The 15,116-nt window shown below is 40.6% G+C and overlaps 2 protein-coding genes across 3 annotated transcripts in view; both read left to right on the top strand.

Moving 5' to 3' along the window:
• Nucleotides 1–15,116, top strand: part of NKAIN2 (sodium/potassium transporting ATPase interacting 2) — a 1,131,060-nt gene that overhangs the window by 85,121 nt on the left and 1,030,823 nt on the right. The window lies entirely within an intron of this gene.
• On the top strand, nucleotides 12,787–13,491 carry LOC119539394 (60S ribosomal protein L15-like). The gene has a single exon (XM_037842927.1). The coding sequence runs from the start codon at nucleotides 12,826–12,828 to the stop codon at nucleotides 13,438–13,440; it is 615 nt and encodes a 204-aa protein (XP_037698855.1). The 5' UTR covers nucleotides 12,787–12,825; the 3' UTR covers nucleotides 13,441–13,491.

The raw sequence follows: 15,116 nt of genomic DNA, 5'->3' as shown, positions 1-15,116 counted from the left end.
GGTAAGAAATTGTCAGTGTTCATTTTAATTAGAGGTTTTATGTAGAAAAACAATACAGAGCCAACTTGAGACCATGTATTGGCCACTTCAAGAATAAGCTATAAGACTGAAGAAGTTAGTTGCTCCACTCTTTCTCCTGAATACCAAGATAAAGAGGAATCAAATTTGGAGTATTGATCTAACAGTGCCCACCAGTAGCTGGTACTCCTTCCAAAGACCAAAACTGTAAGCATTGAGATAGTTCCCTATGAGATACATAATCTCTTTAGCCATTTAAATTTCCTGAGAAACTGACTAGTTCAGCCATTCCTATAAAACCAATATAATCACAATTATAAGCACCAGCAGTAAACACAGGGCCAGATGAGCTGCATCTCTCCATGTGTTGCTAGTTTTGTAATTTATTCTCAAAACTTCTTAGACAACGTATCAATAGGTAAGATGTTGGTATAAGGAGGAAGATGCCAAATATCTGTTTATACTTTGTTTTCTGAATGAAATAAAGAATGGACACAAAATTATATTGGAGGTGAAAGTATTAGCTTTATTAATGATTGACGAGGGACCACCTAGCTCATGAAGCAGGCCTCTGATAAACTGTTTGGGGAAGTAAGGCTTTTACCCGAAGCCCAGATGGTCTTTTAACTCCTTTAAATTCCTGTTCTAGGAGAAGGGAGAGCTTTCCAGTGCAGGTTGAACCTGGCTCACCCAGCCAGTCTGAAAGATGCTAAAAGAGAGAGAGGATAATATTTCTTCTTTTTACATGGTGGGTGGGTCCTGCGCAGGTATGCTTAAAAGATGAGGAAATATAATGAGGGCCCATTACACCTGAACACAGGTAGGTCAAACTTGCCCCTAGCCATATATGAGCACTCCTATTTAGTACTTGAAGTCCATCTATATAATTCAGTGGCTATTGGGTATTCCCCAATTAGATTAGCTGCAACTCCTTCCTTAGGTAGGAACATGGTCTTTTTTATACCCATTGAGTGGGCATGAAAAGAAGTCCACATTTTCATTGATCACTTAGTACTCATTCTCTATTGGGGTGTCAGCCTAGCATATGCTGACTTTCAACCCCAATATTAATTCTCATATGGCACTGTCCCAAGGGTAAGGATTTCAGGTGTCATTAATCTCAAGTTTTATCTCCTTGACATTGATTAGGTTCAGTCTTCTAGTACTAAGTTTCTGACACAAAGTTGAGTAACAAACAAAAGGAAAAATAAACAAAAATCTGTGATACCAAATAGAAAATAACTCAATGGATTTTGATGCTTACTTACCTGCCTCTGTTTTCCAATGATTTGTATACAAAACTTTGGAGTTTAAGTTCTTTTACTATAGCTCATTAAGATAGGATATGACTTCCTCTAATAAATTTCTCTCACCTCTGACTTTTTTCATTTTGTATCGAAAACTAAGAAATTCATAATATTATAGAATGTTAAATCTCTAAAGTATGACAAATATCGTCTTGTTGATCCACTCATTTTACAGCATTAGGCACATGTCTGAAGCTTGTAAGTGATATGCCCAGTGTCAGGTGGCTGGTTAGTGATAGGAGAAAACCCAGGACCTGGGTTATTTGTCCCTTTTAGTTAGGATTTACTGAAATATAAAACAAAAGGCTATGATGAGATCTTTAGAATTACAGAGTTCTAGTGTGATAAGATCTTGGAGATATTCTACTGATATTTTCCCACCCTTTACTTCCTGCCCCATGGCAGTATCTTCTCTGTAAGATTTCTGGCAGAGATTATTCCAGAGAGAGGAGACCCCTTTGGCCAGGGCCTCAATTCACAGAGAGCTTCCAATCTTAAATTTAAACATTTGACCCTCCTTCTCTATGAGGTTCCTTAGTCCTAGAGATAGACTGTTAGGACAGAGAGAAGGATATAGTCATTCATTCTAGAATTTTAAACTCAAGTCTTGTAAGTTTTGTCATTCTCTGGAGGGCACATGGAGATTTCCTATGTTTTTAGGTTAAAAGTGTTACTTTGTTAAATAAATATACACATCTAAATATATTTCTATTTTTGAATCTGTTTTGACTTTTTTTTTCATTTTCTCACATTCTAGTTAACTTGAAACTGTACATTGCTGGAGTCCCTCGAGCCCTGAGCGGTCTTTTCCCTGGCTGTTGGCCACTGGGCGGCTTCCTGGCCGTCAAGTGCCACTGTCTGATAGCTCTCACTGTTAGAAATTTTGGCTGTTGGATTCTAGCCTTCTGAATCGTTACAGGTTTTTAGAAACCCTGGACTCCAGAATAACTAGTACCTTGGCAGTGAAGCAGAAGAAGCCAAAAAGACAGAGAGGAGCCCAGGTTTTGAAGATTCGGGAAGGCTCGCTGGATGGTGCATACTGGACCTGAAACCTGAGAAGCATTCAAGGGAGGGGATGAAGCAGAATCTACCAGATAAAAGAAAATAGAGGAGAAAACAGGAAAAGAGTGGGCTGAAAGAAGCAGCAAAAGTAGAAAAAGAGAACCAGAGAGAGGGACAGCAAATAGTGGAGAAAAAGCCCGGAACGCCTTTGCAGACTGAGAGTTAGGCTTTTATACCCCAGGAGCCTGTAAGGCTCGATGGAGAGGTGTTGGGGTGCAACAGGGAGTGGAGGAGGACATTTTCTTAAACTTAATCTCTAAGGTCAATCAAAAGCCTAGCAACCTGTGCAATTCAGCCTTTGTTACACAAGATAAATCAATCATGCTAATTTGACTGAAAGAATAAAAGGCCCTTCCAGTTTACCTCAGGAAAAAAACAGTGTATTCTAAAGAAACATACAGATTGGAACTTGATTTAAAGCATCTTTAGGGATTGGTCTGTTTCTCCTCCTCCTCTTTTCCTCTCCTGCTGCTCCCCTCTGTCCTAATTCCTACCTCCTCTGTTTTACAGCCACCTCCTTTTTTCTTCTTCTTCCTCCTTCCTTTCTTTCCTCTGAAATTGATCTCCCCAACTCCTCTTTCTCTTTCAGCAGCTATGCTTCTCTACACTTTTAATTCGTTCTCTGTTCACCGCCAGCTGACTTCCTCCTCCTCCTTTCTGAGTCTTCTCTTGTCCCTCCAACTTTTGGATTACACATGGAATCCTTTCAACATTGGCTTGCTACTGAAAGGTACAGTTTTTGGTGTTTCCCTTGATACCTCTTGAAAATCTCGCCCTTCAAGTCTACCCAAAGACTTTGGCATGGGCGAGACAGTGACTTGGTCCTTGACGTATCTGGTGCTCGTTTAAAGGCAGGGCCAGGTGAGGTCACCGTGGTATGAAATGTGGATGCTTAGGCAATGGAGACTGTGACTAGGATGGATGCCTTTGGAAGGGGATTTAGCCAGGACAGGTATTTTGACATCACTGCTGCAGGTTTAGACTCCAAAGGATAACAAATATTATTTGCAAGATAATAGATGTAAATGTTGTGGAACAGAGCTGCTGTGTAGAACACCATGCAGTTCAACACTGATCCCAAACTTCATTCGTAAAAGACATGGCCAGATGCTTAAGAAAGTTCCATTAGCTGTAAAAGAACAAATAAATGTTAGACTTGAGAGGTTGATGAATCACTATTACATTCGTTCATCTCCCTTATATAATATCAAATCTTCAAAATGCAGCTGTCCACATTTTTTGTGTGTGTGTCTGGTAAATCATCCCAAGCTCCCGCAGATTCAATATCATGCACATGACAAAATTAGTCAACTCTTCCATGTGTTACATGAGTAGCTCATTTTGCCTGATGTTCTATTACATTTACAGCTGCATCTGTATCTCAGACATGTAACATTAATTGATGTTCATAATGATAACCCTGAGTCATTAAGAAAATGTTGTATTATGTCTTGAGAAGTAAAGGAAAGACAGTGGAGAAACAATTAAGAGTTACTGAGAACCTGCTGTTTTGCAGATACTGGAGAGGTGCTGTTGCCCTTAAACAACACAACTGGTAGATTCACACCTGTTTAACAGCCGAGAGAACCTGTGCCGATAGGTTAAGTGTCCAAAGTCAGGTCAGGAATCCAGAGCCATCTCACTCCAGATCTGCTCTCTCCTTTATGCCACCAATTTGTACAATGTTTATTTATTTAAAGGAATTTACAACTTGGAAATTTAAATGAGTTACTCTTAGCTAGTCAGTGTTAGCTAGTCACTGAACTCAGATCTGAATGTCCACAAAAGAAAGGAGACGGCAGCTTCTCATGACCATGGTCATGCTTTATGAGTTACTACCTTGTGAGCTGTGGATTAGTATCCCCCATTTATAAGTTGAGGAAACTGAAGTTCACTGAAGCAGGTACTTGTCCAAGTTTCCATTCTTAGAAAGCTTTGGCCTCAGTCTCTTTTGTAGGCTTCTCTTTCTCAGTCCACTACTTAAATGTTAGTTTTCTTAAGTGGATGCTGACCTCAGTCCTCTTTTCTTCTCCCTCAGTATACTTCTTATATAATTTCAGATGTATAAGTCCAAATGTATGAGTCCCACCCATCTTCTGAGTTACCTAACTTAGATACTTCCTCCATATCTCATAGGACTCCAAACTCAAAATATCACCAAGTGTGTCCCCCACGCTGTGTTCTCTGGTTCAAGGAATGGCCTCAGTTTACCAAGTAAGAAACCCATGCTATCTCCTGCTTGAGTCAATAAATGCTGACTACCTCCTCTTCTCATTGATATTCATCTCCTCCCTTTTTCTGTTGCATTTCCCTAGTTAGGCCTTTGTTATGGAGATCCTAAATGGTTGCAGTAGCTTTACTAGTTTGCCTTCCTCATATCATTATAGGGATCTCTCTGTTGAGTAATTATGATCATGCCACTTTCTTCCATACAGTTTTTTAGTGGCTCCTCATGCCTAAAAGGATAACATCGAAACTTGTTTGCATAGGTAGTTCTTTATGATCTGGCCTCTGCCTTTCTGGGCTTAGACCTACTACTCACTCCCATCTTTATGAAGATACAGCAATTTTGAGATACTTATGGTTCCCTGGACACACCAAACACCCTTGCAATTTTCTGACTTTTCCTATGATATGTTCCCTTCACCTGCTAGTTTACCTCGCTATTCCTCAAGCTCCCTCTCAAATGCCACTTGCTTTATTTTCTAAGCCTTTCTTTTCTTTTCTTTTTTTTTTTTTAATTCAGGTCTGCACTGCTCTTCATTCACATGCCCAATACAGCAAGCAGGTGTCTTGGTGTGCTGTAATTGCACATGGATTTTTACTCCCGAGACTAATAATCCCAGACTGGGACGAGAATGTGCTGGGGTGGCCATACTGCTTGTTTGTGTTGGCATCTCTGTTCTGATCAGTCAGTGCTCATATGTTGTTAAATATGTTTTTTAATACAATTTTATTGAGGTATATTCACATACCATAAAATAACCCGAAGTGTAAGTCAGTTGTGCATTCTTCACCGCAATCAATTTTTTTGAATATTTTCATTTCTTGAAAAAATAAAAATAAGAATAAAAATAAAAATAAAAATGAACACCTAAAGCAGCTCATACTCCCCCCTCCCCATTTTTTATTTACTTTTGTCCCCCTTTCTTCTACTCATGTGTTCAAGCATTGGATAAAGGGAGTGTAAGCAACAAGGTTTTCAAAATCACAAGTCACACTGTATAAGCTATATAGTTACACAATCGTCTTCAAGAATCAGGGGTACTGGATTACAGGTCACCAGTTTCAGGTATTTCCTTCTAGCTATTCTAATAAACTAGAAACTAAAAAGGGATATCTATATAATGCATAAGAAGAGCCTCCAGAATGACCTCTCGACTCCATTTGAAAACTCTCAGCCCCTGAAACTTTGTCTTGTTTTGTTTTTATTACCCCTTTTAGTCAAGAAGGTTTTCTCAATCCCATGATGTCAGGTCCAGGCTCACCCCTGGGAATCATGTCCCACAATGCCAGGGATATTTACACCCCTGGGAGTCATGTCCAACACAGGGGGAACGGCAGAGGGTTTACCTGTTGAGTGGGCTTAGAGAGAGGCTACATCTGAGCAACAAAAGAGGTTCTCTAGGGGTGTCTCTTAGGCACAATTACAAGTAGGCTTAGCCTCTCTTTTGCAGTAAAGCTTCATAAGGGCAAGCCCCAAGATTGAGGAGGGCTTGGCCTACTACGATGGTAGTCTCCAATGCTTGCGAGAATATCAGGAATTCCCCAGGTGGGGAAGTTTAATATTTCCACATTTTTCTCTGGGCCTCTGAAAGCTTTGCAAATACTTTTTATTCTCTACCCAAATTACTCTGGAATGTATCGGGGTTTCATGCTACCCTGTACAAACCACCAATATCTCACCCCCTGTTCAAGGTTCCATGTAATTACGGTGTTTGAATAAACTGAGCATACAAGTTAAATTATATAGCGTGCTACAGAAAATATAGATTTTTGCATCAAATAAACATCTCTTCCTTTGGTCTCACACAAAAGCTGAGGTTTTAAAACACAGTCGATATCATCCTTTCCCCTTTAGTCTGGTTTACCTTAGTCCTAATCAAATCCATTTCATTCATATCTCTAGTTGAAATTTGATCTCTTTTTCAGTGTCTTTAACATTTGCTGTATGGGGTAATGCTGACATTCATAGCTTCTGATCTCTGGCTCTGAGTCTCCAGTGTCTCACAGAGACCCAAAGTTCCAGGGACTGACCAGGTTATAAACAAACAGCTCAGAACCTCACAATTTAGAGATAACCATTACAACTCAGAAATAGATATAACTACTGTAAGAGCTTACAATCTAGGAACCTTTACCTTAAGCCTTCCCCTGATAACCTGCATTCTCAGATTCAATTGTCAGAGTTTGCACATCATAGTTAGTTCGTATTAGTGAGGCATTATAATGTTTGTCTTTTTGATTCTGGCTTATTTCATTCAACATACTATCCTAGTTAGTATAGAATAGCACCTAGTTGCATATCTCACAAGTTAATTTCTTCTTGCTGCTGCTCAGTATTCCATTGTTTGTCTACCCTACACTTCGCTATTCTGTTTATCAGTGGATACACCCTTAGGCCACCTCCATCCATTGTGAATTGTGAATTTTGCTGCCATAAGCACCACCATGCAATGTCCACTCATGTCCCTGCTCTCAGTTATTCCAAGTATATTCCCAATAACGGGTTTGCAGGACCATATGGTAACCCTGTAGATAGTTAGCTTCTGTGGAACCACCACACTGTACTCCAGCTGGGCTGCGCCATTCTGCTTCCCTCCCAGTAGGGAGTAGGTACATCCATCTCTCCACATTTTCTCCAGCACTTGTATCCCTCTGTTTATTTTTTAAAGTTTTATTCACACACCATACAATCCATCTGTTCTAGTTTTCTAATGCTGCCAGAATGCAAAACACCAGAAATGGATTGGCTTTTATAAAAGGGGGTTTATTTGGTACAAGATTACAGTCTGAAGGCCATAAAGTGTCCATCAACAAAGGATACCTTCACTGGAGAAAGGTCATTGGCATCTGGAAAACCTCTGTTAGCTGGGAAGGCACATGGCTGGTGTCTGCTCACTCCTAGGTTGCATTTCAGAATGCATTCTCCAAAATGTCTGCATCAGCTTCCAAGGCCATCTTCAAAATGTCTGTCTCGACTCCAGCTAGCTGTGAGCTCCTTCTGTCTGAGCTTATATAGTGCTCCAGTAAACTAAACAAAGCCTACGCTGAATGGGTGGGGCCACAACTCCATGGATATTATCCAGTCAGAGTTATCACCTACAGTTGGGTGGGTCACATCTCCATGGACACTGAACCAATAGGTTCCAACCCAATCCATACTAATACATCTGCCCCCACAAGAATGCATTAAAGAATATGACTTTTTCTGGGGGACATAAATATACAAACTGGCACAAGTAAACAATCAGTGATTCCTGGTATAATCACATAATTAGGCACTCACCACCACAATCTTTATGAGGACATTTCCATTTCTTCTATAAAGAAAGAGGAAAAGGAGAAAAAAATGAAGAATAAAAATATAAGAGATAGAATAAAAATAAAAATAAAGTAAAATACAATGGAAAGGTCAGACAACAACCACATCACCAAGAATGCCATATCACTCCCTTATATCTCCCTCTTATAGACATTTACTTTTGGTATATTGCCTTTGTTACAATTAATGGAAGCATCTTACAATGTTACCTTAACTGTAGACTGTAGTTTGCATTGATTGTATTTTTTCCCTATACCATCCAATTTTCAACACCTTGTACTGTTGACATTCATTTGTTCTCCCTCATTTAAAAAATTCTTATATTTGTACATTTAATCACCCTTTTTGTCCACTCTAGGTTTTGCTAAGTTATATAATCCCAGTCTTTATCTTCTATCTTTCCTTCTGGTGTCAAACATGCCCCTAGTCTTCCTCTTTCAACCAAACTCACATTCATCTTTGTTCAGAGGACTTAAAATATTGTGCTACCATCACACTGTATTATGCTATCCTTTCCATTTCTGGATCTGTACAATCTTGTTGAACCTTCTGTACTACTTCCACATCAAATGCTCGATCTCTAACCTCTTTCTAGCTCCTGATAACCTGTGTTTTCAACTCTCAAATTTCACTCATCAATGTTAGTTCATATTAGTGAGAACATACAGTATCCATCCTTTTATTTCTGGCTAATTTCCCCCAGTGTAATGTCTACTGTCTACCATTGTGTCTTTTGGATTTTATATGTCATATTGTATTTTATTTTTATTATTTTTCCTTTCTCTCTCTTTTTACCCTTACTGGTAGTCTTCATTTTTACACTCTTCTCCAAACCTCTTTCTCTCCATACTTTTCTGTCTGCCTTTAGTGCTCCCTTTCATATTTCTTGTAGAGCAGGTATCTTGTTCATAGTCTTTCTCAGTGTCTGTTTGTCTGAAAAATATTTTAAACTCTCCTTCATTTTTGAAGGACAGTTTTGCCATATTTGCAATTCTTGGTTTACAGTTTTTCTCTGTCAGTATCTTAAATATTCTCTCTGCATTCTCATCTCCATGGTTTTTACTGAGAAATCCACACATAGTCTTATCAAGCTTCCTTTGTATGTGATAGATCGCTTGTCTCTTGCTGCTTTCAGAATTCTCTCTTTGTCTTGGATATTTGATAATCTGATTATTAAGTGCCTTTGAGTCATTCTGCCTGCATCTATTCTATTTGGAGCACATTGGACTTCTTGAATCTGTAATTTTATATCTTTCATAAGAGGTGGGAAATTTTCAGTTATTTCCTCCATTGTTGTTTCTGCCCCTTTTCCCTTCTCTTCTCCTTGTGGGACACCCATGACAGACATATTTGTGTGCTTCATGGGTGTCATTCAGTTCCCTGAGACCCTGCTTATATTTTTCTGTTCTTTTCCCTATCTGTTCTTTTGTGTGCAATATTTCAGAAGGCCTTTCCTCTAGTTCATGAATCCTTTCTTTGGCCTCTTCAAATCTGCTGTTGTATGTCTCCATTGTGTTTTTCATCTCTTCTGTTGTGCCTGTAATTCCCATAAGTTCTGCCAATTGTTTTTTCAAACTTTTTTATTATTCTTCCTTATGTTTGCCCAATGCTTTCTTTATTCTTCATCTCTTTTGCTGTATCTTCCCTCAAGTAGTTGATTTGATTTTTTAATTGATTTAGTTTATTTGTTTGAACATCTTTAGTTGTTTCACTCCTTGTCTCATTTAATTAATTGCTTCACTCTTTGTTCCTTTGACTGGACCATGTCTTCGTTTTTCCTAGTGTGATTCATAATTTTTGTTTTCTGGGTATCTGATTGCCTTGATTACGCCATCAGATTATCCCATACCAGATGGGCCCAGGTCTCAGGAGGAAGTTGTAATCAGTAACAGGTTTCCCTGAGGCAAGACCCAGCAGATTGTCAGACTTTCCTGTGGGGCCTCTAGACTCTGTGCTTTTCCTATCCTGCCCAGCAGGTGCTGCTTGTCAGCCTAACAGCACGCCACTGTTGTAAAGAGGTGTAGTGCCTTTAAATCTCAGTGGACCCTCTCAGTGCCAGGGGCCCAGGGTGGCAGAAGCCAAGCTTAAGCTATTTTGATTTCCACCCCACCCCTCACCCCAAGCCTTGTGGTCTTAGTTCTCTGAGGGAGGGTAGCTACTTGAGCTGGGCCCTGCCCCCCTTTTCTTAGGGAAGATAAGCCCTTTAGGGAATTATCTCCTCCACTTGAGTTTTTCCTTTGACTCTCTATCTTAACTCCACCCTTGCCTGGCCAGTGCTGACAATTGAAAATGCCTGAGACTTTCTCTAATGAGCTACTTATAATGAGAAAAAAAAAAGGAAAAAAGAAAGAAGTCTCCTTTTCAGAGCCAGTCCCCAGCCCTCCAGTTCACCAGTCAAGAACTGGAATTGGTACCCAGTGCTGTGTGCCTGTTTTCTTGGGACAAAGCCCTTTTCCAGTATTCTGAGCTCAGCTGAGTCTAAAAGCCTCTGTTTTTATTTATTTATGTATTTTTTTCCATCATCCTCAACTCCTCGCTGCCAGGGTAAACCTCTGGGTTCCTTTCCTGCTTGCTGAAGGTTTATGTGTGTGTGTGTAGCTTGTATCCATTCGTCCATATTTGTTAATTAAAACAACAGTTGGTGCTTGGTTGCGCTACTTTCCCTTGCTCCTGGCAGGGGCTGTTGCTTTTTCCCACAGGGAAGTGTTCCAACTCAGCTTGTTGTGCTGGTGGCAGAGGGGTGCCAACTCTACAGTTTGGGGGAGCTTTACTTACAGTTTTATGCTGTGATGTCGGCCATTCCACCCATTCCAGACTGGTGTATGATGTTGTCTGGTCACAGAAGTCCCCCATCATTTGTTCCAGATTTTTCACTAGTTCTTCCTGGCTATTTGCTAGTTGTTCTAGGGGACTAACTAAATTCCACACCTCTCTATGCTGCCTTCTTGCCCTGCCTGTCCTGTTAAATATTTTGAATATCAGTTTCAGTTCACAATATCTGGCATAGAGTGGGTGCTCAAAAATAACTGTTGAACATTGACTTCTGAATGATTGAATGTCTGAGTCACGGCTGGCTCCTGTTCCTCTCACTGCCTCTCACTGTATTGCCCTGAGCCAGAAATGGTTTCCTCTGGCATATCCATGGGGGCTGGTTCTGTCCTTTACCAAAAAGAGAAAAATTGTACCTCGACTTGAGCTTTCACAAAGTTGAAGAAAGTTCTCTGTCCCCATTGAGGCTTTATTCTAAAAGTAAATATTCTCACTCCATCTATTTCTCAGAATAGTTTTAAGACCTCTCATTGCCCATAGTACTAAGAAATAATAATCCTGATGTGATCTCATTTTTGCAAAATGCATTGAAATGATTGGCTCCTGCGATTTGGAAGGGCACTTGCTGATTCTGATGCAGGCCTGATTCCACAGCTTCCTCTGCAGCCAGATTTCATTAAACTAGTGATCTCTTAACACCCAGTGTTTTATTGTTTTCCACAGATCTGATATCAATTTGGATAATTCAGTTCCTATGTTTGTTCAACTGATTTTAAAAAACCTAAATGCAGGGCTATGATTGTGTTCTTTGCCACTTTAAAAAATAAATTTATACATCTGATTATGTCATCTTGCATAAAAACTTGCTCTCCATCCTGTTATGAAGACACTCAAACAGCAGAGCAAATCATAGAGTCCTATGTTTTACAACTTACCCTTCAATTTTAGGTTGGTTCATTAAGCAACATCGGGTGCAAATATTCAGGTGTAGATTGTCCTGATTCTTGTGTTTTTTTTTTTTTTTCCTTTGTCAGCATTCCTCTACTTTGTCCATAGTGATATATTTAGAGATCAAATCAAATGCCTTATTTACATTAAAGAACACCAGGTCTGCAGAGTTTACATAATCTCTTGGTTACCTAACCCTATTAGAAAATAATGGTGTCAATATTAATAATGAACCATCCATTGAAATTGGTTTACATATATAAACCCTGGAGTTAGGTTTACCCCAGCCCAACACCTCCTAGGGATGATTTACTCCAGCTCCTTGACTTGGGAGGCCCATGTCTTCTCCAGGCTTTCTCCAGAGTCTCAGAGGGGCTTACTCTTACAGACTCCCTTGCCCTCCTCTCAGCTACCTGCAGAGACTCAGATGCAAACTGAATACTTCTCTTGATTCCATGTGAAATCCACTCAGACTAAGCCTTCTGAGAGTTTTTAAGGTTCTTGTAAAGATCTGGGTATATGAAGTGGGTCAAATCATTGATTGTGAAGCTTTCTGCCACCTCATTGTCTACTTCAAGGTCCTTAGCCTATTGCCCTCCCACCTGCTCCTCCCTTTCTTGCTCAGAATTGCCCAGGGCTTCAAATTCTTCTCCTTCCACTTTGCCCAGTATGCTGGTTTGGATGTATTCTGTCCCCTAAAACACCATGTTCTTTTGCAATCTTGTGGGAGCAGACATTAGTGTTGATTAGGTTGGAATCCTTTGATTGTTTCCATGGAGATGTGACTCAGTCAACTGTGGGCAAGACCTTTGATTGGATAATTTCCATGGAGGTGTTACCCCATCCATTCAGGGTGTGTCTTAATTGAATCACTGGAGACATATAAAACAGCTGACTCAGAGCTGCAGTTTACGGAGACATTTTGAAGACGGCTGTTGAAAGCTGACACTTTGGGGAACGCCATTTTGAAACACAATGTGGGAGCAAGCGGACACAAGCCACATGCCTTCCTAGCAAACAGAGATTTTCTGGATGCCAATGGCCTTTCTCCAGTGAAGGTACTCTATTGTTGGTGCCATACCTTGACACTTGATGGCCTTAAGACTGTTAACTTTGTAACCAAATAAACCCCCTTTATAAAAGTCAATGCAGGCGGCAGCCATCAGGTAAGCCAAGATGGGTGCTTACAAGTACATACAGGAGTTATGGAGGAAGAAGCAGTCCGATGTGATGCTCTTTCTTCTGAGGGTCCGCTGCTGGCAATATCGCCAGCTCTCTGCACTCCACAGGGCCCCGCGTCCCACCCGGCCCGATAAAGTGCGCAGGCTGGGATACAAGGCCAAGCAAGGTTATGTCATCTATAGAATTCGAGTGCGCCGTGGTGGCCACAAACGCCCCGTTCCTAAGGGTGCAACCTACGGCAAGCCTGTCCACCATGGTGTTAACCAGCTGAAATTTGCTCGAAGCCTTCAGTCAGTTGCTGAGGAGCGAGCTGGACGCCACTGCGGGGCACTGAGAGTCCTGAATTCTTACTGGGTTGGTGAAGATTCCACATACAAATTCTTTGAGGTTATCCTCATTGATCCATTCCATAAAGCTATCAGAAGAAACCCTGACACCCAGTGGATCACCAAGCCCGTCCATAAGCACAGGGAGATGCGTGGGCTGACTTCTGCAGGCCGCAAGAGCCGTGGCCTTGGAAAGGGCCACAAGTTCCACCACACTATTGGTGGTTCTCGCCGTGCAGCTTGGAGAAGGCGCAATACTCTCCAGCTCCACCGTTACCGCTAATCTGTGTAATGTTTGTAAAATTCATACCTAATAAACAATTTAGGACAGTCATGTCTACTTAAAAGTGTTCTTTGTTAAAGCAGTAGTTGTCTGCAGACTGTTTTCATGAATATATTGTCAAATTATGGAAGTTACAGTGCAATAATGTTTGAAGACTATAAAGTGATGGTGTATCTTGTTTCTAATAAGATAAACAATTTTGTCTTTGCTTTATCTTATTAGGGAGTTATCTGTCAGTGTTTTAAAATGCCATACTATCTGGTATAATAGGTGTAAAATAAATTCTTTAAAAGAGCACTGAAAAAAAAAAAAAGTCAATGCATTTCTGGTCTTTTGAAAAACAACAGCATTAGCAAACCAGAACACCCAGCAATTTGTCTCTCCCCAGTCACCACTGAAAACTTGCTGTGCAAAACACTCCAAAATCTTAGTGACAAAAGCTCTGTTGTTTATGCTGTCCTTAGATGGCAGTTAGTGTTACAAATAACAAAATTGAGAGTTTCTGTTATGTGTATATGAATTCATTTAATTCCTGAAGAATATTTATGAGATAGGTATTGAACTCATTTTCCATATTGCTACACTGAAACTTTTCCCAGTTTCCATGACTAGTGAGTTGTAAGGTTGAAGTTTCAATCAAGGTTTGTGACTCAAAGGCACACATGTGAGCTATTAAGTTAACCCATCCTGTTATCTCATGAGCACAGATTTCCTTCCTTCTTTCCTTTTCCTCCCTCCCTCCCTTCTTTCCTTTCCTCTTTCCTTTCTTTTCTATCCCTTCCCCTTACTTCCTTTCCTTCTTTCCTATCTTCTTTCTTCCTGTCTTTTTCTTCCCTTATCATTTGTTCTCTCCTTCTCTCCCATTTTCTTTTTCTCTTCCTCCCTCCCCTCATCCCCTTTCTCTTCCTTCTTAGAATCCATGATCACATATGTTGACTCTTACAATACCATGGGTGCTATTTGTTTAACCTACATGCATCAAGAATGATAGTTTACCTCACAGGCCAACATGGATTTGCCCAGAAAACAAATTCCTTTATTTTATCAATAGCAGATGTGATCTTCTTTACAAACCCCACCCACTTTTAAGTGGGAGAACACAACCCATGTTTGAAATCATAGTCAAGCCTTAGTCTGACCTGATGATTAGTGCTCCCTGCCCTTTCTTCTGTCCCACAGTGACATCCTGGTTTATGGGGATTAGGATATGTGGCTTCTTTATCTTCCCAGCACTAGAGGAAAGGTGTCTGCTGGCTTGTAGCAGTTCCTTGTTCCGCATACCCATGCCACACTCACACATGCAGGGTTTGGCTCAGCCTCTGTGGGATTACCTGTCCTTGCAGGATGGAGCCTATGACAGGGACACTGACTCTCAGCTCAGAACCCACACTCCACTAGAACCGAGGGAGGCTCTAGAGTGCTAGCTAGGCATTGACCCTGCTGCTCCACCCTCTTAAGTAGGCTGGACTTAGCATAATGGCATGGAGAGACGGCACAGTAGTCTCCTTCCAGAGCATCAAGTTGGATGTCTAGGAAAAAGGTCTCTGGCATGGGTATATCCCTTTAGACCAAGGCCTCAATAGAGGAAATTAAAACATACATGTATGTGATTGCTTCTCTTGCCTTTATTCATATACCTTCTAATAAATTTTGCATGATGGGAAAAGGGCAGTTTT

This window comes from Choloepus didactylus, chromosome 7, assembly GCF_015220235.1.
Source record: "Choloepus didactylus isolate mChoDid1 chromosome 7, mChoDid1.pri, whole genome shotgun sequence".
NCBI classification, from domain to species: domain Eukaryota; kingdom Metazoa; phylum Chordata; class Mammalia; order Pilosa; family Megalonychidae; genus Choloepus; species Choloepus didactylus.
The sequence above is the reverse complement of the archived record's forward strand: the minus strand, read 5'-3'. Positions and strand labels throughout refer to the sequence as shown.

What these genes read in the sequence shown, in the direction of transcription:
- LOC119539394 (XM_037842927.1), top strand. Translation starts at nt 12,826, where the DNA reads ATGGGTGCTTACAAGTACATACAGGAGTTATGGAGGAAGAAGCAGTCC.